Source organism: Chlorocebus sabaeus, chromosome X (assembly GCF_047675955.1).
Source record: "Chlorocebus sabaeus isolate Y175 chromosome X, mChlSab1.0.hap1, whole genome shotgun sequence".
Classification (NCBI taxonomy): domain Eukaryota; kingdom Metazoa; phylum Chordata; class Mammalia; order Primates; family Cercopithecidae; genus Chlorocebus; species Chlorocebus sabaeus.
The window spans coordinates 106,117,818-106,139,028 of NC_132933.1; the positions used below are offsets into that span (position 1 = coordinate 106,117,818).

General features: G+C 41.8%; 2 protein-coding genes across 4 annotated transcripts in view; one reads left to right on the forward strand and one right to left on the reverse strand.

Moving 5' to 3' along the window:
* SLC9A7 (solute carrier family 9 member A7) overlaps positions 1-8,617 on the forward strand; it is a 151,947-nt gene extending 143,330 nt beyond the window's left edge. Inside the window, exon 17 of the mRNA XM_007991491.3 lies at positions 872-8,617. Within this exon, the coding sequence (XP_007989682.2) occupies positions 872-1,123 (252 nt within the window). The 3' untranslated portion in view covers positions 1,124-8,617. The remainder of the gene's footprint in view (positions 1-871) is intronic.
* The window catches only part of CHST7 (carbohydrate sulfotransferase 7), a 50,073-nt gene that overhangs the window by 14,261 nt on the left and 14,601 nt on the right, over positions 1-21,211 (reverse strand). Inside the window, exon 2 of one of the 3 annotated variants that reach the window (XM_007991493.3) lies at positions 5,705-10,306. The exons of the other annotated variants lie outside the window; for them this stretch is intronic. The gene's annotated coding sequence lies outside the window, so the exon portion shown is untranslated. Of the gene's footprint in view, positions 1-5,704; positions 10,307-21,211 lie in introns of those variants that run through there. 3 annotated transcript variants of the gene reach the window in all.

Here is a 21,211-nt window from a genome sequence, read left to right on the forward strand (position 1 = left end):
TGTCTCATAAGAGGATACAGGACTTCAGATCAGCTTTGAAGGGTCGGTGGGAAAGAGGAGAGAAAAAAATCAGTTTACCCAGTGTATTTGACACTGTGTTTGCCCTTCTAGAAGGCAGTGCACAGTACTCGATAGGCCTCAATGCAGCGGGGGAGCTGGGTTGTGGCCTTGCCCTTGTTTTGTTGGTTAAATCCATTGGAGGAAGAAGGTCCTGTCTGACCTCATGCCGTCTCCGGCACTCTTGCTACCATCTGATAGTTCAAGTGCTTGCAACTTTGCTCTCCCTCGATCATTTGATTCATCCACCTGAGGATGTGGCGGGTGGGTTCCTACCAGGGTTTTCCTGTGGGGAGATAACAGGGGAAACAGGGAGGAAATCCTAATTATGGCTTGTCCTCTTCCCTGAATTACTGTCTAGGACAAAGAGTAGTTCCAATGTAAACAAGACGGGTTGGAGACGGTTTGTAGAGGGCGGGAGGCCCATCCAGAATGCCTACCCAGAGAAGACAGTACCTAAAACCTGTTTGCAACGTTTGCCCAGTTACCCTACTCTGGCCTTTCTTTGTGTGTTGAGAAGCTGGAAATCCAGGCTGGTCTCCCTTTCTTCCCTTTTTCACTAACCCCAAGCTGTCGGATATTGAAATCAGGAACTGTTTTCTAGTATTCTAAGTCCTAGTCCTCTGTGCCTAGGCAACTGTGCCTAGCCCTCTACAGTTTGCGTCCAGTTACCACACTAGAGGCTCAAGGCAGGCAAGTTTCATAATCCCCAGTTTTCAGATGAGGAGTTGGGATTGGGGTTAGGGTTGGTGCCAAACCTGGAAGATATCAGTCTCTCATTTTTGTTGTTGTTGTTGTTGGTTGCACTTTTCAGAACCAAGAGCCACTGAGAGAGGAAGACTCCGATTTCATCCTGACCGAAGGCGACCTGACATTGACGTACGGGGACAGCACAGTGACTGCAAATGGCTCCTCAAGTTCGCACACCGCCTCCACGAGTCTGGAGGGCAGCCGGAGAACGAAGAGCAGCTCGGAGGAAGTGCTGGAGCGAGACCTGGGAATGGGAGACCAGAAGGTTTCGAGCCGGGGCACCCGCCTAGTGTTTCCTCTGGAAGATAATGCTTGACTTTCCCCCCAAACCCTGGCACGATGGGGTAGGCTCCCGATGGGGTGAGGACGGCCTAGTGTTGTTTGAGGTGGGGCAGTGACTAGGTTGAACTAACTCTTCTATTTTATTGGGGTCTGAAGCTATCGTAACACTTAAAATTTAATTCACAATGCAGATGGTGAGGCAAAAGTGTCTCTAAATTCAGATAAACATAGACCTATTCCCACTTTTTTTCACATAGTGCGCTGTTTCAGAGTTAAACAAAAAAATAGCATGCTTTAATGGTCTCCTAATTCATTCACCTGCAGTATCTGAATGAGGCGAGGCAGGTGCTGGGCGGGGGATTCCTCCCATGAGAGGCTGCATCTCAGTACACAGCAGTGCAAGTCAAGCTGACCATAGAAATATCAAGTTAAAGAGAAGGAAGGCAATTGAGATCGGAACTCCAAGGATTATGGGAAACTGGTGTTAAATGGGACAGAAAACATGAAAAAGCAATTTGAGTGGAGGCTCTGGCAATGAAGGCTGCTTGACTGCAACCTCTTATCAGCATTCCTGACTTTATGCTGCCTGTGTTTTTTCTAGACTAAAGATTTGAAAATACATCCATGAACATTTCAACATGGAACAAAGAATTATAGTTCCTTCTCTGGTGATATCCATAAAGAAGTAGTTATGAAATGTTTAAAACCAAAGGCAAATAGTGTTATACTCTTATTTTTTAATTAATCTGAGGAAAGGAGGTATTTAGAAACTGATGATGGTACCACTGCAAAAAGCATCCAACTGTTTTTTTTTTTTTTTTTTTGGGATGGAGTTTTGCTCTTGTCGCCCAGGCTGGAGTACAGTGGCGTGGTCTCGGCTCACTGCAACCTCTGCCTCACGGATTGAAGTGATTCTCCTGTCTCAGCCTCCTGAGTAGCTGGGATTACAGGCGCCCACCACCACGCCCAGCTAATTTTTTGTATTTTTGGTAGAGACGAGGTTTCACCATGTTGGCCAGGCTGGTCTCAAATTCCTGACCTTGTGATCCACCTGCCTTGGCCTCCCAAAGTGCTGGGATTCCAGGTGTGAGCCACTGCACCCAGTCAGCATTCAACTTTTGAGGGCTGCCATATAAGCTGACAGCCTAGGGAAATAATCACTAGGACTGAAGTATGTACTGTGGGTTTAGAAGTAACACCACATTTTGTAGGATGCCATAATCTGGGGAAGAGAAGGCAGCAAGAAACCTATAAGGCACCAGGCTAGAATTCAGAGGGAAAGAAATCCCAATGCAAAAAAATTAACTGCAAAGAAATACAACACAGTAGTCTCAAGACTGGGTAGAATTCCAAACTTTGAGCTGATGAATGCATGAGATTTCAGTGGCCACCTGAGGAATCAGAGGGCAGACAATGGAACATTAATTAAGTATTTTCAGCTCACTAGAAAGTTCTGTCTTCTATGAGCTTAAGAATCCGAGTGTCTTTACGCCACTGAGTGCCATGCAGAGAAGGGTCATTTTCCTTGTATCTGGGGAGGCTGCTGCACCAGCTTCACATGTGGGTGTGATTTGAAAGTTAGGTTTTCAGTTTGGGTTCTTTCTGGATGAGCTGTTCTGTCTGTCTACACCTGTAGTGCTGAAATACAGAAAGACCTCTCGGGAAAAGTTTGAGTTTCTCCCCACGTCTCTGTGCTTCAGTACTAGCTTATTTCTGGCAACCCAATTTCTAAAAAATGCTTTCAATAACATGGGCATTTTTCTTTTTTTTCCTTTTTCTTTCTTTCTTTCTTTTTTTTTGAGATGGAGTCTCGCAGTGTCACCCAGGCTGGAGTGCAGTGGCACGATCTCGGCTCACTGCAACCTCCGCCTCCCAGGTTCAAGCGATTCTCCTGCCTCAGCCTCCCGAGTAGCTGGGATTACAGGCACCCGCCACCACGCCCGGCTAATTTTTTGTATTTTTAGTAGAGACGGGGTTTCACCATACTGGCCAGTTTTTCTTATGACGGCAGACAAAACAGTGTCCCAGTCTAGTCCACCCATAGTGAAATCAGCCATTTAATCTTCTCAATTCGCATGTTTAATGCTTAATTTTTAAATAAGACATTGCTTCACAACTTTGTGTTTGAATTGATAATTTGTGCAAATCAGGAAAATACCTATTTAATTAGGTTGAGCCATATGAATTTGCTGATATTTGACCATTTTGTAAAAACAGTAGTGGGAATTTCATATGGTTCAATAAAATAAAATTGAGACCGGGCACAGTGGCTTATGGCCATAATCACTTTGGGAGGCTGAGGCAGGAGGATCACTTGAGCTCAGGAGTTGAAGACCAGACTGGGCAACGTGGCAAAACCCTGTTTCTACAGAAATACAAAAATGAGCCAGGCATGGTGGCACATGTCTGTAGTTCCAGCTACTTGGGAGGCTGAGGCGGGAGGATCGCTTGAGCCCAAGAGGCAGAGGTTGCAGTGAGCTGAGATCATGCCACTGCAATCCAGTCTGGGCAACAGAATGAGACCCTGTCTCAAAAAAAAAAATACAGTTGAATGATTTTTATTCTCCTCTTTCCTTTTTATCTACAATAAAGTCCATTTTGATTGTATGGTCATCCATGGTTTTTGGAAGTTTGAAAAATGCTAAACAACCTACTCAAACCCATGAGGCCTCAGGGTTAACTAGGCTAGTGAAGGACTTAAGAATAAGACCTACACCCCACCCCACAGCCAGAGAAAGAGCTTTCATAGCCCCTGGAAGGGAAGTTCTTATATCCTGGGGTGGAGTTGCAGACAGCAGCTACCAGGCCTGGCAGAGGCCTGTATTATCTATGTGCTGGAGTCCAGAACCAGCACAGGATTTTTTATTTAGCAGAGTTAGTAATGACCAGTCATGCCATATAAATCTAAAAGGCAAGGCTTGTTTTGTTTTCATTTTTGTTTTTGTTTTGCAGAGATGGAGAGATAGGCTGCTTGGCTCTTTGGTTGGGTCTTTATAAAGCTTTGCTTATCTTATATTGCTTACTTAATTTTGGAGGGGAAACGCTAACAGACACACCCTGGTGATGGTTCTTTGTTCACCTCAAGGCCTTGTTGTTATGTTGTTGTTGTTTGTTTTTGTGTGTGTGTGTTTTTGTTTTGTTTTGTTTTGTTTTGTTTTGAGATGGAGTCTTGCTCTATCCCCCAGGCTGGAGTGCAGTGCCATGATCTCGGCTTACTGCAATCTCCACCTCCCAGGTTCAAGCGATTCTCCTACTTCAGCCTCCCGAGTAGCTGGGATTACAGGTGCCCACCACCACACCCAGCTAATTTTTTTGTATTTTTTAGTAGAGATGGGGTTTCACCATGTTGGCCAGGATGGTCTTGATCTACTGACCTCGTGATCCACCCGCCTCGACCTCCCAAAGTGCTGGGATTACAGGTGTGAGCCACCGCCCCCAGCCATTATTTTGGTTTTTTTTGTTTTGTTTTTAGAAAGCTTTTACAAGATTACAAGAAATGACTCTCTTACGGAAGAAAAATAACCACCCAGTTTCCCTTCCTAGTCTTCGTTCAATTCATAGAGTGTTGTGTTTATCCCCAAAGGGTCTTGTAGTCTTCATTGCAAACATTTGATTCTGATCTACTCACATACAAGGAAATGTAGATTTGCCAAGACCAAAACTAGAGGGGCGGGCTTCCCATCAGGGTTTTCCTGTGGGGAGATGACAAGAGAAACAGGGAGGAAATCCTAATTATGGCTTGTCCTCTTCCCTGAATTGCTGTCTACGACAGTGTAGTTTAAATGTAAACAAGGTGGGTTAGGGACGGTTTATGTAGGGCAGGAGGCCCACCCAGAAGGCCCACCCAGGGAAGAGAGGGCCCAGAACCTAGATGCAGCATTTGCCTAGTGACCCTACCCCGACCTTTCTTTGTATGTTAGGAAGCTGGAAATGCAGGCTGGTCTCCCTTTCTTGCCTTTGTCACTAACCCCGAGCTGTCAGCCATTTGGAATCAGAACTGCTTTCCAGTGTTCTAAGTCCTTATTTGATTACAAATATTTGGTGAATCAAAGTAAGGCACTTTGGTCCTAATTTTTGTTTGTAGTTTGTGGAGAATAACCCTGACCTTACCAGGGGTCCTGGGAATGTGAATCCATTCATCAAGTGGTTCCACATCTGGAAGCATTTTGCCTATGCCGTGTGGAGAAGAGTAGAGTGCCACAAAGCCCAGGCATCATTCAACACGAGGCCAACTATCTGCTGCCAGTCTGGCATAAGATCAGATTGAAACTGCTAAGTAATGGTACATCCAACTAAACAAAGTTCTTCCAAGAGAGTAAACCCAAGTCATCTCATACACGTATTTGTTCTGGGTTGGCAGCGATGACAGTTCAGCAGAGTCCGATGTTCTAGAGCAGAGGTTCTCAACCCTGGCTGTAAATTAGGATCGTCTGGCCAGTTTTTGTTTTTAAATCAGTGCAAGGGCCCTCCCCTCAGAGATTCGGATTCAGTAGCTTCAGGTGGGACCTGGAATCCATGCTTTGTTTGGAACCTCAGGAGTAGAGTGTCCTTGATGTGCAGCCAGGATTGACAAGAGCCTTTAGTCTAGGGCTCGCAGCAGACCCTATTTGGAATCTTATTTTAAAGAATGGTCTAGCAGATGAAGGTTTTTTTTTTTTTTTTAATTGTTAGTCATGTGAAACGAACTGAGTATTGACCAATAATACAGGCTGGGCAGCTATGAGAGAGTTTGATGCTAATCTTTGCAGAACTCAAGAACATACTCCATAAAGTACAGCTGAAAAGATCACGAAAACCTTGGAGCCTTCAAGGAGAGAGAAGGGTGGCTTGGAGTATGTATGGGGAGAATTAAAAACCTGCCATCTTGGTTCCCACTTGTGGGGAATAAAGGGAAGGTATTAACTGAGCTGCTGACTAATCAAGCATGAAGGTTTCTGGGAAGCTGTTTTGTTTTGTTTTTAATTTCACCTGGAATTAAATTAATAGTCCCCTCTGGAGTCAGATTTTCTTTCCCTTCACCTGTCCTCATGCCTGGGTCCACATTGGATTCCTCAGAATAAGGGTGGGCCCGTTTACTGCTGGAGCAAAGTAGAAGGTTGTGGTCCTTTGCTATCACATGGTGATGGTGGTAGTTTCCATAGCAGGTGATTAAGGAGATGCACACTTTTGTGTAGCCCTGACAGAGAGAAGATGAAAGCTGCTATTCCTTTTAGTACGCTTTTTGAGAACTACCAGAAACCTAAACTTTCTCTCCTAGAGAAGAAAATTTGGAATTTAAATAAGGCCACATTTCTTCCTAGGAAACAAGCACAGGAAGGGCATATGGATCCGAGCATCCAGGGTGGTTACTGGGGTGATGAGACAAATAAGCATTGATGCCTGGAAGGCAGAAATCACACTGTGACATCAAATGTTTCATCAAGCAAACAGCAAGGAGCTCTTCAGGCTGTGTTCTCTAGACCCGAAAATGTCCTCTGTGGTTTGGCTGACAAATGGAATCTCTTTAGAAAACATGCAAAAGGGTATCTCAGCTATCCATGAACGATTCCGTCTAGGACAAAGAACTAACAGTTCCAAAATAGAGGTCTGTTGGTCTGTTTCACGTCATCCTGTCATCCTATCTCTCCCTGTCCTTGTCTGCAGTGGAAGTTAATGTAATCATACCAGATGTTTAATGTGAACAAGTGATTTCCAAATGTAGAAACACCACTGATGTACTTAGGGGGAAAAACAGTGGCAGGGTGTTAGAGCATCTCATCAGAGGTGAAAATCACCCACTTGGAAACCTACCATGTACCCGTTGTGAGTTCTAAGAGTGTATCAGAAAGCTGATTTTACCATCTGTTGTGAAAGATTATCTGCAATGAGGGCTGCTAGGAAGTCAGCCTACTGATCTCACAAGTATATGACTTCTTATTCCACTTCAAAAGTGGGGAACTTGACAAGTTTCTTGTCTGCCTTTTGATGTTGATTCTATAGATTCATTAGTTCAGGAAAAAGTCTTTCATATACATTAGACTGGTATCATTGAGTTCTGATCTCTTCTGTTCTTTAACTGACACTCTGGCTTGCCAGTGTCGGCTGCTACATTCTGATACAGTGAAGTCGAAGGAATCTAGTGGCCAAGAGTTGTAGTTTAGAAACAACCCATCTGAATACTGCCTTTACCACTTTGATACCTGAAAAAATCGTCCCTGTTTCTAAAACCTGAAAACAACATATAGAGAAATACTGTAGAAACCAATGCTAGTGGCTTAACTAGGAAAAGCAAGTAGACTCATCAACAGTCCTTTCAAAACAAGACCTAAACAATTTTTTCCAGTTTCAATTTTCATAGACATTTTTAAAAAATTAAACACACCTTGTCACCCAGTGCTAGCAAAAATTGTAAAGAGCAAAACCAAAGTTTTTGATGTTAGTCTTATTTTTGTAAGCAGGGTATACTATAGTCATGGCCCATATGGAACACACAGGCAGCCGGTTTTCTGCTACCTGAGCCTTGGAGAAGATGAAAAGGAAGGGCTGTCTGCTGTGCTGTCCTTTGAAAAGGTCCAAAGCAGACATGAGAACACACAGCAGAAGTCACCTTCTCCTTCTGATGACCGCCTTTCAAAAGGCTTAACAGAATCATCAAATGTCATGGTCAGCTATTGGCCAGTGGAAAATTGTCTGGGCCTGTAATATGTTGGAGGAACTCAGATAGAAAAGGACTTGTAAACAGCACGGAAACCTCAACATCTGCTGTCTCAAGCACTTGAAAGAGGCTACAATTCAGGTGTTACTGGATGACTTAACTGCTCGGACATTTGGGGGCTGACTTGTGTTGTGATTATTCCAATTGTGGGCTTTGGAGAAGCAGAGGGATGGTTTTCAGTTGTGCGGGTGTTAAGTCTACAGATTGGGAATTTACCACTGAAATTGATCGTTCAAAGTGTGACTTCATAGTAGGGCCAGCTCCTCCTAAGTTGTCCTTTTGTTTTTCACATAAAATACATCTGGTACTTTTTACTTGTGAAGCTGTACTATGTCCATGAAAATGGTTAAATGAGAAGGCCATCAAGATTCATTTAATAGCTGAAAAGCAATTTTTAAAATAGAATAGGACGAATTTAACATGGAATGATGTGACCTAGGGAACTTTTTATAGAGAGCTTACATACTGTAATTGGGGAGAATTTTGTCTTCTATTTCCATTGAACAGTAGCAAACTGGTGGTTTTATAAAATTAACATTATAGTATGTTATATAAATAAATGTTATATAAAATGACATTAAAGTATAACTGTGAAAAATTAAAGACTTGGAGTTATCCACAACCTTTATGTGCAATAAGGAAAACTGCAGTAGGCCCCCAAAGTGCTGTCTTTCCCTAGCATTTTACTCAATGTTTGCCTTTGTGTATGTTTAGATTGTTATCGTAAAGCTAGCCATGTGTGTTCCTGCCCTTTACTGATATTTAACACATTTTCTCAAAGCTTTTTTTTTTTTTTTAAACAAAACTCAAAATAAAACAACTAACTGGCTGAGCTAATTTTGTTTTGTATTTTAAAGTATCATCTGTTGGTAGAAGGCTGTAGTGCGATACTATTCTTAGTCTGTTTCCCTCACTGAGAGGTTCTTTTCTGGGTGTAACTATTCCTCTCCAGCTTTCTTTAGGCCTGGGGTTGGCAAACTACAGCTGGCTCCTGAACCAAGTCCAGCCCACTGCCTTTTTTTGTAAATAAAGTTTTATTGGCATGACTAGGCTCACTGATTTGCTTACTGTCTGTGGCTGCTTTCCTGCTACAATGACAAAGCTGAGGAGCTGCAACAGAGATCATATGGCCCATAAAAACTAAACTGTTTACTATCTGGGCCTTAACAGAAGTTTCTGCCAGCCTGTGATTTAGATGCTTGAAGAAATTCAGTTTTAAAATAGGGCTGGGCGCAGTGGCTCACACCTGTAATCCCAGCACTTTGGGAGGCCGAGGTGGGCGGATCACCTGAGGTCAAGAGTTCAGGACCAGCCTGGTCAACATGGTGAAAGCCCGTCTCTACTGAAAATACAAAAATTAGCCAGGCATGGTGGCATGCACCTGTAGTCCCAGCTACTCGGGAGGCTGAGGCAGGAGAATCACTTGAGCCCGGGAAGTGGAGGTTGCAGTGAGCCAAGATTGCACCACTGCACTCCAGCCTGGGTGACACAGCAAGACTCTGTCTCAAAAAAAAAAAAAAAAAAAAAAAAAAAAGGATGTAAAAATCAACAGCAACAGATTTTTGAGACTTTCTAAAATGTGCATTAGGGTTAAAAGATATACTTTAAATCTGGCCTCTGCCTGTGACTCCTCCTTGCCTGTAACCATCTTTAACAGGCTTTGAATGTTGAATCCTGAAAAAGGCATTACCAACTGTTGGCAACATCAACTAGTAAGACTGAAGCAAGTGGATTTGACATTGCAGCTTAATGCTTAGGTTCGTACTGGATAATTGCTGAAATTCTTAAACCCAATATACAGTTTCTTCCACAGTCTTCATATTCCTCTGTATGTAGACTAGCTTTTACCCAAACCATGCAATTGAACTGCATCCAAACAAAACAAATCCTGTCATTAACATGACTCCAAAGTCATTTAATAGTATAATTACAAAAACACCAGATAGAAAAATTTTAAAGTAAAAATGTGTTTCAGTTCATTAGGGTTCTCCCAGCCCAGGGAGAAAAATTACTTTTTAAAAGTCAGTTCTGGGTAGACGGAGCTATTTGAAGGACAGCCGGATGAGTCAGGTTAAAAACAATACTGCCCAGACCTATTATTTAATATTAAGTAATTTAATCAAGATAGACAGGACTGCAGTTGGCCCTTATTCACATTGATGTTTTCATCCAGACACCTGCTGATGTGAAATGGTACCAAATCACATCTCTTCTTTGTTGTGAGGACGCCTTGTTGAAATGAAATGGCTCCAGCAGTGGCAGGTTCAGCCTGGGAACTTAAGCTCTTCCTATTTTACGGCCATAAATATCCACATTGCACTGTCACTTCCTTACTGGAAACTTCATCTCAACCAATGCATCTGTCATTATTGAACAGCTCATGATATTCCTGCTCAGCAGAATTGCACAGCAGTTGGTAGCAAGTCAACTCCCAGACTCTGACAGTGTGACAGATTGCCTCCACAGCGCTGCTTCTCCAGTGCTGAGGCAGCATGCCGAGTGCCCTGGTTCATGGTGACTGACCTGGAAGGGAAGGAACAAAGGATGTCTGAACTTCCGAACACAGAAATCCCCAGAAAGGAAGTCTGTTGGACCGTGACAACATAAGTCCTTTTAAATCAGAAATCTATAATCTTCCAAACCCATACCGAATCAGTATCAATCATTTCTGGTTTGTGAAGACAGACCAGGAGAAAATGACCCAAGAGGTCACTGGGTGAGGGTGAAGATGGGAAAAATCTGAGGGCGCCTCTGTTAGCATGGCTGTGCTTTCTGTAGCTGCTGTTGTGGAGCGCCTGCTGAGGAGAACAGGGCTTTCTGGGAGCTTCTGGGTAGCGTGTGGGAGGAATTGGGATTGAAGCCATACCTTTAGGCACCAACCATGTACCCATCCATTCTTCACTCAAGTACCAGTTCATATGTGCAAAATGTCAACAGCAACTGACAATTCTATACAACTGAGGCTGTAGATAGGCAGTGAGTCCAGCTTTCTACCTTTGTGGCACCTGAACTTTTTCTTCTTTCATTTAAACACATTGCTTGTGTCACTCTACGTGAGCAGTGGAAAGTGGGCTGACTCCAGTGTGTCTGTACTAGTCCTGTCACCAGTTTCTTGCTCTCCTGTGATCCTTCCTCTGATCCTGGATGTGTACCAAATTTGACATTTTCTAATGGAGTGAAACTTGTCCATCAGCTTAATAGAACTACTGATGCAAAGTTTGGGAAAGGCAGTTTCAAGATGATTTAAAATGTGCAATAAAGAGTCACACTAAGCATTAAGGAAAAGCTAATTTCATAAATGCTTTGAGGCCTTTCTATAAGTCTTTCTTTTTTTTTTTTTTTTGAGACGGAGTCTCACTCATGCCCAGGCTAGAGTACAGTGGCATGATCTAAGCTCACTGCAACCTCCACCTCCTGAGTTCAAGCAATTCTCCTGCCTTAGCCTCCTGAGTAGCTGGGATTACAGGCGTGTACCGCCACACCTGGCTAATTTTTTGTATTTTTAGTAGAGACAGGGTTTCACCATGTTGGCAAGGCTGGCCTCGAACTCCTGACCTCAAGTGATCCACCTGCCTTGGCCTCCCAAAGTGCTGAGATTACTGGCATGAGTCACTGTGCCCCGCCCCTTTCTATAAATCTTTAGTATTTTGCTAGTACACGTTTCATTAAAGGGCTATATATGCAAAGTGACCCCCAAACTCAGAAGGGGCTGAGAAACCAAAGAAGGAGGCAGAGAAGTCCAGCTTGTCATCACAGGATGATTTTATCGGGGAACTTATGGACAGAAGTATGGTCTTGAGCAGCTACAAAGCAGGTAGATCTCCACGCCATTAGCCCCCACCCCCAGACCCAGGGATTATATACCAAAGGAAAAGGTACACGTGCTTCAGAGGAAATGAGTAACAGTTTGATCTAAGAGCAGAATTTATGGTAAGGATGTGCTCTTACACAAGGAACAATAGATGAACTGGAAATCTCAGAGGCATTCCTGGAACCAAGGTTAATCACAAGTCAACACGGTGGATTAGCATCCAAGATGGAGTTACTTTAGTCTCCACAACAGGTTACTTACATAAAGAAAGAGATACCATGTCAAATTTCAGTCTTTAATAAAAACCAATTTCCAGATGGGCCAACTTTTTTTTTTTTTTTTTTAAAGACAGAGCCTAGCTCTGTCACATAGGCTGGAGTGCAGTGGTGTGATCTCGGCTCACTGCAATCTCCACCTCCCAGGTTCAAGGGATTCTCGTGCCTCAGCGTCCCGAATAGCTGGGATTACAGGCATGCACCACCACGCCCAGCTAAGTTTTGTATTTTTAGTAGAGACAGGGTTTCACCATGTTGGCCAGGCTGGTATCGAACTCCTGACCCCAGGTGATCTGCCTGCCTCAGCCTCCCAAAGTGCTAGGATTACAGATGTGAGCCACTGCACCTGGCCAGTGTTGACTTCTAGTTGACAAGATGGAATCATGCACTTCTCCTTATTCCTCCCACAAAGTGTATAACTAAAAACTCCAAATATTATGTATAAAACAAAGATAAGAGTCTGAAGGGTGGAGAGAAGAAGGCCGACTGACTAGGAACCTTGGCAACTGAGGAATACCGTGACCCTGAGTTTTCTTTCTGCCGCCTCTATATCCTGAATGTTGTGTGCTAAAGAAGCCAGCAAGCCAGAAATGCCAATTGTGAGAGACACACACAAAAAGGCCCTGAAAAAAGCCTGTTACCTCTAGCCAAAGTATAGGAAAAGGTTCACTCTAAAAAGACAGAAACCAAGCAAAAACAAAAAAAAAAAAAAAAAAAATCCCCTCCTGTGAGCAAAGCCCTAGTGGGAAGCCAGGATCTCTGGACTGCCACCTTGACCTGGCAGTAACCAGGTGATGTGCCCCTTTCTCCACCAGTGTGGTGTCAGTGGAGGCCTGCTAAAATAGAAGACTTAAATAACATTTGTAGATTCATAAGATAATTCTCCCAGTGTCCAGGACAATAAAAAGAGCATTTGTCAAACCAAGAACCAGGGAAATGTCAGCTTGAATGAGAGAAGACAACTAATACATACCAACACTGAGATGACACAGATGTTGAAATTATCTGAAACAGATTTTAAGTGGCAATCATAAACATCCTCAATTAGCCATTACAAACACACTTGAAACAAATGAAAAAATTGAAATTCTCAGTGAAGAAATATAATTTTTTAAAAAGCTACCAAATGGAAATTGTAGAACTGTAAAATACAATCATGAAAATTTGAAAAACTCACTGGATGGGCTCAATAGCAGAATAGAGATGATAGAGTAAGGACTTAGTGAAACTGAAAATAGAACAATAGAAATTATCCAATCTGAACAACAGAAAATAGAGTTAAAAAAAAGATAAACAGAGCCTCAGGGGCCTGAGGAACCATAATAAGATCTATCATGCATGTCATCAAAGTTCCAGAAAAAGAGACTGAAAAACTACTTGAAATATGGCTGAAAATTTCCCAAATTGGTGAAAGACATAAATTTACAGATTCAAGAACTTGAGCAAACCCCAAAGAAGAAAAACTCAAAGAAATCTACACCAAGCCATGGCATACTCAAACTTCAGAAAAGCAAAAACAAAGAAAAAAATCCTGAAGGCAACTAGAGAGGAATGACACATTAATTATGGGAACAACAATATGAATGCCAACGGATTTTGTATCTGAAAGCATGGGGGTCAGAAGGAAGTGACACGACAGTTTTCAAGTGCTGAAAGAAAATATCTGCCAATCCAGATTTTTCTTTTTCCTTTTTTTTTGGACAGAGTCTCATTGTCGCCCAGGCTGGAGTGCAGTGGCGTGATCTCGGCTCACTGCAACCTCCGCCTACTGGGTTCAAATGATTCTCGTTCCTTGGTCTTCCGAGTAACTGGATTATAGGCACCCGCCACCACACCCAGCTAATTTTTGTATTTTTAGTAGAGACGGGGTTTCACCATGTTGGCCAGGCTGGACTTGAACTCCTGACCTCAAGTGATCCACCTGCCTTGGCCTCCCAAAGTGCTGGGATTACAGGCGTGAGCCACAGTGCCCAGCCTCGATCCAGATTTCTATATCCCATGATAATATCCTTCAGGAATGAAGGTGAAATAAAGACATTTTCACATGAAAGAAAACTAAGATAATTTTTGTCAGTAGAACTTTTATAAAAGAATTGCTAAAGTTCTTCCCCAGAGAAAGGAAATGATAAAAGGAGGCTTGAAATATCACACATGAAGAAAGAACAATGGAAAAGGTAAAATACGAGTAAATTTAATAGACTATTCTCTTGAGTGTTTAAAATTATTTTTGATGGTTGAGGCAAAGTAACATTGTATGATGTGGTTCTCAATATATGTAGAGAAAATTTTTAAGAGGCTATTTAAGGGGCAGGATAAAGGAACCTAAATGGAGATTAGTTTTCTACATTTCACTGGAGGTAGTAAGATGTTGACACCAGTAGACTGTGATAAGTTATGTATAATTCAAAGAAACCGCTAAAATAAACATACAAAGAGATACACTCAAAAACACTACAGATAAAGTGAAATTCTAAAAAATGCTCAAGTAACTCAAAGGAAGATAGGAAAAGGAAAACAAAGGAATAAAAACAGAGGGAACAAACAGAAATCAAATTGAAGTCCCAAAATATCAATAATTAGATTAAATATAAATGGTTTAAATATATAAACTAAAAGAGATTGGCAAAATGGATTTAAAAACATTACCATTAATTTCTAATGCAATGAGGTAGGTTAAAAGTAAAAGGCTGAAAAGGATACACCATACAAACAATCAAAAGAAAGGAAGAGTAGCTATATTAATATTAGATAAAACAGACTTCAGAGCAAAGAAAATTACCAAGGACAAAGAAGAATGTTACATAAGGTTTAAAGAGTCAATCCACAAACAAGACATAGCAATCCTAAATATGTACAGAGCAAATAGCAGAGCTTCAAATTTCCTGAAGCAAAAACTGAAAGAACAGAAAGAAGAAATGGACAAGTCTATATTTATAGTTGAAAACTTCAACACCATTCTTTCAACAAATGATAGACTCACTAGACAGAAAGTCAGTAAGGATACAGAAAGACTGAACAGTAACATCAATCAATAGAATTGAACTGACATTTATAGAACAGTCCACCTATTAACAGTAGAATACGCATTATTTGTAGGCATACATGGAACATTCACAACATGAACCTATCCTGGTCCACAAAACAAATCTGAACAAATGTTTTAAAAATTGAAATAATAGTAATAAATTAAATAACCATAGTGTAATCAAACTGGAAGTCAATAACAGAACGATAGCAGGAAATTATCCAGAAATTTTAAAATTAAAGAACATACTTAAACATAATTCATTGAAAATAAAACTATATTGAATGAAAATGCAACATCAAAATTTGTGAAGCTAAGAGAAAAATGCGTAACACTAGATACATGAGAAAGAAAGAAAGATCTCAAATCAATAATCTATGTACTTACCTCAAGAAACTGGATGATTTTTTTAAAAACCCAAAACAAGCAGAAGTAAGGAAATAATTAAGATAAAAGGAGAAATCAGTAAAACTGAAAACAAAAACAATCAAGAAAATACAATGAAACAAAAAGCCGGTATGTTGAAAAGATCAAAAAACCTCTATTAGCCAGGTATGGTGGCTCATGCCTGTAATCCCAGCACTTTGGAAAGCCAAGGCAGGTAGATCACTTGAGGCCAGGAGTTCGAGACCAGCCTGGCCAACATGGCAAAACCCTGTCTCTACAAAAAATACAAAAAGTAGCTAGGTGTGGTGACGAGCACTTGTAGTCCCAACTACTCGGGAGGCTGAGGCAGGAGAATTGCTGGAACCCGGAAGGCGGGTGAACTGAGATTGCATCACTGCACTCCAGCCTGGGCAATGGGAGTGAGACCCTGTCTCAAAACAAAACAAAAAAACAAAACAAACAACTTCTATCAAGACTGACAACAGAAAAAGAGAAGACAAACATTACCAGTATCAACAATGAAACAGGGGTTCTCGCTACAGACCCCACAGACATTAAAAGGCAAAAAAAAAAAAAAAAAAAAAAAAAAAAAATTACTAAAAACAATGTCCATTAATTTGACAATTTAGATGAAATGGACCAATTCCTCAAAAAGCAAACTACTATAACTCACCCAATATGAAACAGGTCATTTGAAAAGTCCTATAACTACTAAAAAATTGAATCGTTAAAAGACTCTTGAAAAATAAATCTTGTTCATGTCCTTTGCAGGGACACGGATGAAGTGGGAAACCATCATTCTCAGCAAACTAACACAGGAACAGAAAACCAAACAGCACATGTTCTCACTCATAAGCTGGGGCTGAACAATGAGAACAGATGGACACAGGGAGAGGAACATCACACACCAGGGCCTGTTGAGGGGTGGGGGGCAGTGGGAGGCAGAGCATTAGGACAAATACCTAATGCATGCGGGGCTTAAAACCTAGATGATGGGTTGATAGGTGCAACAAACCACCATGGCACATGTATACCTATGTAACAAACCTGCATGTTCTGCACATGTATCCCAGAACTTGAAGTAAAATCAAAGTAAAAAGATATATTTTTAAAAAAAAGAAATCTTGGCCAGGCACAGTGGCTCACACCTGTAATCTCAGCACTTTGGGAGGCTGAGGCGGGCAGATCACTTGAGGTTAGGAGTTCCAGACCAGCCTGGCCAACATGGTGAAACCTCGTTTCTACTAAAAATACAAAAACTAGCTGGGTGTGGTGACTGACGCACCCCTGTAATCCCAGCTACTCTGGAGGCTGAGGCAGGAGAATCACTTGAACCCAGGAGGTGGAGGTTGCAGTGAGCTGAGATTGCACCACTGTACTCCAACCTGGGCGACAGAGTGAGACTCCATCTCAAAAAAATAAAATAAAAATAAAATGAAATATAGTGACAATACCAAATACTGTGAGGATGCAGAAAAATTTGATCTTTCAGACATTGTTGGTGGGAATATAGAAGGGTACAGCTGCTCTGGGCAACAGTTTGGTAGTTTCTCATAAAACTAAACACACACTTCCACACGATCCAGCAATTGCATTTCTGGACATTCATCCTAAAGAAATGAAAATTTATGTCCACACAAAAACCCATACACAAATATTCATAGTAGTTCTATTTGTAATAGCCAAAAACTGAAAACAATCCAAATGTCCTTCAATGAGCGAAGGGTTAAACAAACTGGTACAACCATACCATGGAATATTACTCAGCAATGAAAAAGAACAAACTATTATTAAACAAGACAACCTGGATGACTCTCCAGAGGATTACAACTGAGTGAAAAACGCCAATCTCAAAAGGTTAAATATTATATAATTCCATCTATATAACATTATTGAAATAACACAGTTATAGAGATGGAGAACAGATTAGTGTTTGCCAGTGAAAGGGGTGGGACAGGGTAGGGTATGTAATGATAATGAGGGTAGCACAAGAGAATTTTTTTGTGTTGATGGACTAGCTCTGTGTCTTGATTGTAGTGGTGTTTACACAAATCTATATATAATACAATTACATAGACCTATACACACACATACACACAAAATGAGTACACGGAAAAACTGCTGAAAATTGAAAAAGGTCTGTTGTTAGATCTCACCAGTGTCAATTTCCTGGTGTTGATATTGATCTACATATAAGGTGTTCCTTTGGGGGAAGCTATGTGAAGGGTACACTGGACCTCTTGTGCTGTTTTTGCAACTTCCTGTGAGCATATTATTTCTGCAGTGGCATGATCATAGCTCACTGCAACCTCAAACTCCTGGGTTCAAGTGATCCTCCCACCTCAGCCTCCCGAGTAGCTAAGACCCTACAGGCACACCCAGCTAATTTTTTATTTTTTGTAGAGACGGGATGCCCTTATATTGCCTAGGCTGGTCTTGAATTCCTGGGCTCAAGCAATCCTCCCACCTTGGCTTCCCTAAGTGCTAGAATTAAAGGCATCAGCCACCACACTCGGCCTATATAATTATTTCAAAATAAAAAGTAAAAAAAAAAAAAAAAAAAAAAATCTATGGCATTGTTTCTTTGTGCAACGTGTTGAGCTCTTCACTTGGGTTGCTTTAAAGACCCGGAAACAAACTTGGCAGTAACTCAGGATGATTTTGTCAATGACTTAACCAAGTGCTAAATGTTGCCAGGTCAGATCCCATTTCCCAACAAACTTTTACGGAGAGTACTACCAGCCCAACCTCTGTACCCATAAGCAATCTTTTATATCCTTTTATTAAAAATCTTTGTATCTACCCAAAAGGCTGCTTTTCATGCAGGTTTATATTTTTTATTGAATCGCTGGCAGTACAAGGTGAGGGGAGGAGAGATGTGTGCTCTGAAAGAACTATTGCTGCTGCCGGGGTATCTGAAGAACTTAAATGAAGTACCGCTAATTCAGGCAGGGCGACCTCACAAGGCCCTTTCTTTCTGCATACTAGGAATGGGTTCCTATCCCCCCATGTTGGCCTCTAGTTCCTGAATGACCCTGAACTAGGTCAGGGATGCTTATATATCTTCCAGTTCTGACGTACACCTTCATGAGACCTGTAGCTCCCAAGTAGACCCTAAGTAAACTATTGGCTAATTTCCTACCATTTCTCAATATTTTTGGTTGTGTTTAAAACATAAACATGTCCATGAATTCTTAGTGTGATGTTTCCTCAAACTCTTAAGTCCCCAGTATCTTAAATAGAGGATTAAGAATTTAATTCACTCTTTTTCTTCTTTTTCTTTCTTTCTTTTTTTTTTTTTTTTTTTTTTTTTTGAGACGGAGTGTCTCTCTGTCACCCAGGCTGGAGTGCAGGGGCACGATCTCGGCTCACTGCAGCCTCTACCTCCCAGGTTCAAGCAATTCTCTGGCCTCAGCCTCCCGAGTAGCTGGGATTACAGGTGCCCGCCACCACACCTGGCTAATTTTTGTATTTTTAGTAGAGACGGGGTTTCACTATGTTGACCAGGCTGGTCTCAAACTCTTGACCACAGGTAATCTGCCCACCTTGGCCTCCCAAAGTGCTGGGAATTACAGGCGTAAGCACAAGGATTAAGAATTTAATTCACGCCGGGCGCGGTGGCTCAAGCCTGTAATCCCAGCACTTTGGGAGGCCGAGACGGGCGGATCACGAGGTCAGGGGTTCGAGACCATCCTGGCTAACACGGTGAAACCCCCGTTTCTACTAAAAAAATACAAAAAGCTAGCCGGGTGAGGTGGCGGGCGCCTGTAGTCCCAGCTACTCGGGAGGCTGAGGCAGGAGAATGGCGTAAACCCGGGAGGCGGAGCTTGCAGTGAGCTGAGATCCGGCCACCGCACTCCAGCCCGGACGACAGGCGAGACTCCGTCTCAAAAAAAAAAAAAAAAAAAAAGAATTTAATTCACTCTTAATCCAGATCCCAACTCTTCTTAATATTATGGGGCCCTGTTCATATGGAGCAATGAAATATTCATCTTTGGGTTAATATTTAGAATCCAAACCCTCAGTTTACCACCCAGCTGCAGTTACCAAGTAGCTAGTTTTGTCCTTTTTTTCAGCTGCTAGATGTCTGACAAGGAAAAATTAAATTTTAAGCTGCTAAACTTCTTGGTTACAGCTGTTTCCACTTGCCCAGAATCTGGGGAGAATAAAAATGTTTGCTACTCTCTGTATCACCTGAAACAATCATAGACCCTTCTGTTTATTCCTAAGTCAGAACTATTTAAAGACTTATCCTGTAGTAATAGAAAATTCATAATAAAAAAAACTGTCTTCATGCAGTTAATCTCAAGAATTACAAAGGTTTTTATAAACCATTGTTTTGAAAAGCATGCATAAAAGGTTTTTTGTAAAAAAAATATGTGACATTGAAGTGTGAGGTCATTCCTCAATATTCAAATAATTCAAGAATTGGCTTTCACTTTAAAAAAAAAAGCATGGGTTATTTATTTAAAGATTGAAAGTCATACTCCAATGAGTTGGGTGTAATTTTATCTCCTTTGCTACAGTTCCCTTGAGTGTTTAAATGACCAGCCAGGCCCTAAATGCAGCTGGTTGACCTACTAATAGCCTCATTGCCATCAAAGGGAAACTTCATTCTGGGTTCATTCTGGGTCTATGGAGCCTGAATTGCAAGCAGTTGGTTCAGCTGAGGCTCCTGGGGCTACAGCAGAATAACTCAGGAAGACACGCTTTTAGCATTTTAATCATACTTTCTTCAATCTTTGAAGCCGGGAGGGGGGAGGGGGATGAATCAACTTCCTGCTGGCTTTAAAGTTAGAGAACAGAAGATTCAAGCAAATGAACTTGCAACTGGCTCTAGCTCTCTGAGTGGCCTTCCTGTGCCCCCCATTTCAGGTCAGGTAATGAGCCTAGGGCCTCCCAAATGAATCTGGGAACTTGCACGGGGACCTCATTTCTACTCCTTGAATTGCGTTTGTCAATTTGGGCCTGCTCTTCTTCCTTTCAAGTTTTTCTTGGTCTTGCCTCCAGAACGTACGTGCCTGTGACTGGACTCCGAGGTATCCTGTCCCTGCCCGCACACTTGCGCCAGGTGAGGCACCCTGGGTTGACCACCAAAACTCCTTCACAGATGCTAAAAGTTGGTGCTGGCGCTTAGCACTTGAGAGAGCTGAGATTTCCGGGTATTCAGCAGCTCCTGTTATCACGGGCTGGATGACTTTCCAGCCTATTGTAACAGCCTTCCTCCTGGACCACCTCCAGAACAAATGGGCTGAGGAAGGGCTTGAGCATCTTTTGCAAGGGCTGTGTCCTTATGGGGTCTTCTCCCAGCATCCTAAACTGAAACCACACTTTGTGGATGATGTTAATATCTAAGCTTATCTGTTAACCCAGGTTAAGCTTTCTTAACCTTCCTGTTTTCACTTCAAATTAGCAACTACAGTGCCAAGGAAAACGGAAATGAGTGACAATGTTTACAACAATAGCACCATTAAGTTGTTTTTTCAGGGAGCTGCTTAGGGATCATGTTAAAATAATATTTGAAATAGCAGAAATCTCGAAGTACACTCCCTCATTGTGACTCCAAAGCAAAATGTAATAGGAGACATTTAGTTTGCTAAAATAACTGTACCCCTAGATAGCCTGCAAACGTACTTTGAACAGCATTAAGTGTTATTCATAGTTTCCAGACGTTTAATTTCAAAAAAATATGTGACAGTGGCATGGGGTGCTAGTTATTTATACTTGCACTAATCAATAACAGTTTCAGTCGTATTCAACTTGAAACAACTCTCCACTCAGGTTTAAAAAGAAACAGAGGCTGAGTCAAAACAAAACAAAAACAAAAAGACAAAACTCTGGACTGGGGAGTGAGGGGAGAAACTAGTACTTGCCTGGACTTGGATGGCCCCAGTGGAGAGCTGAAGAGACACACACTCCCGCCGTTACCT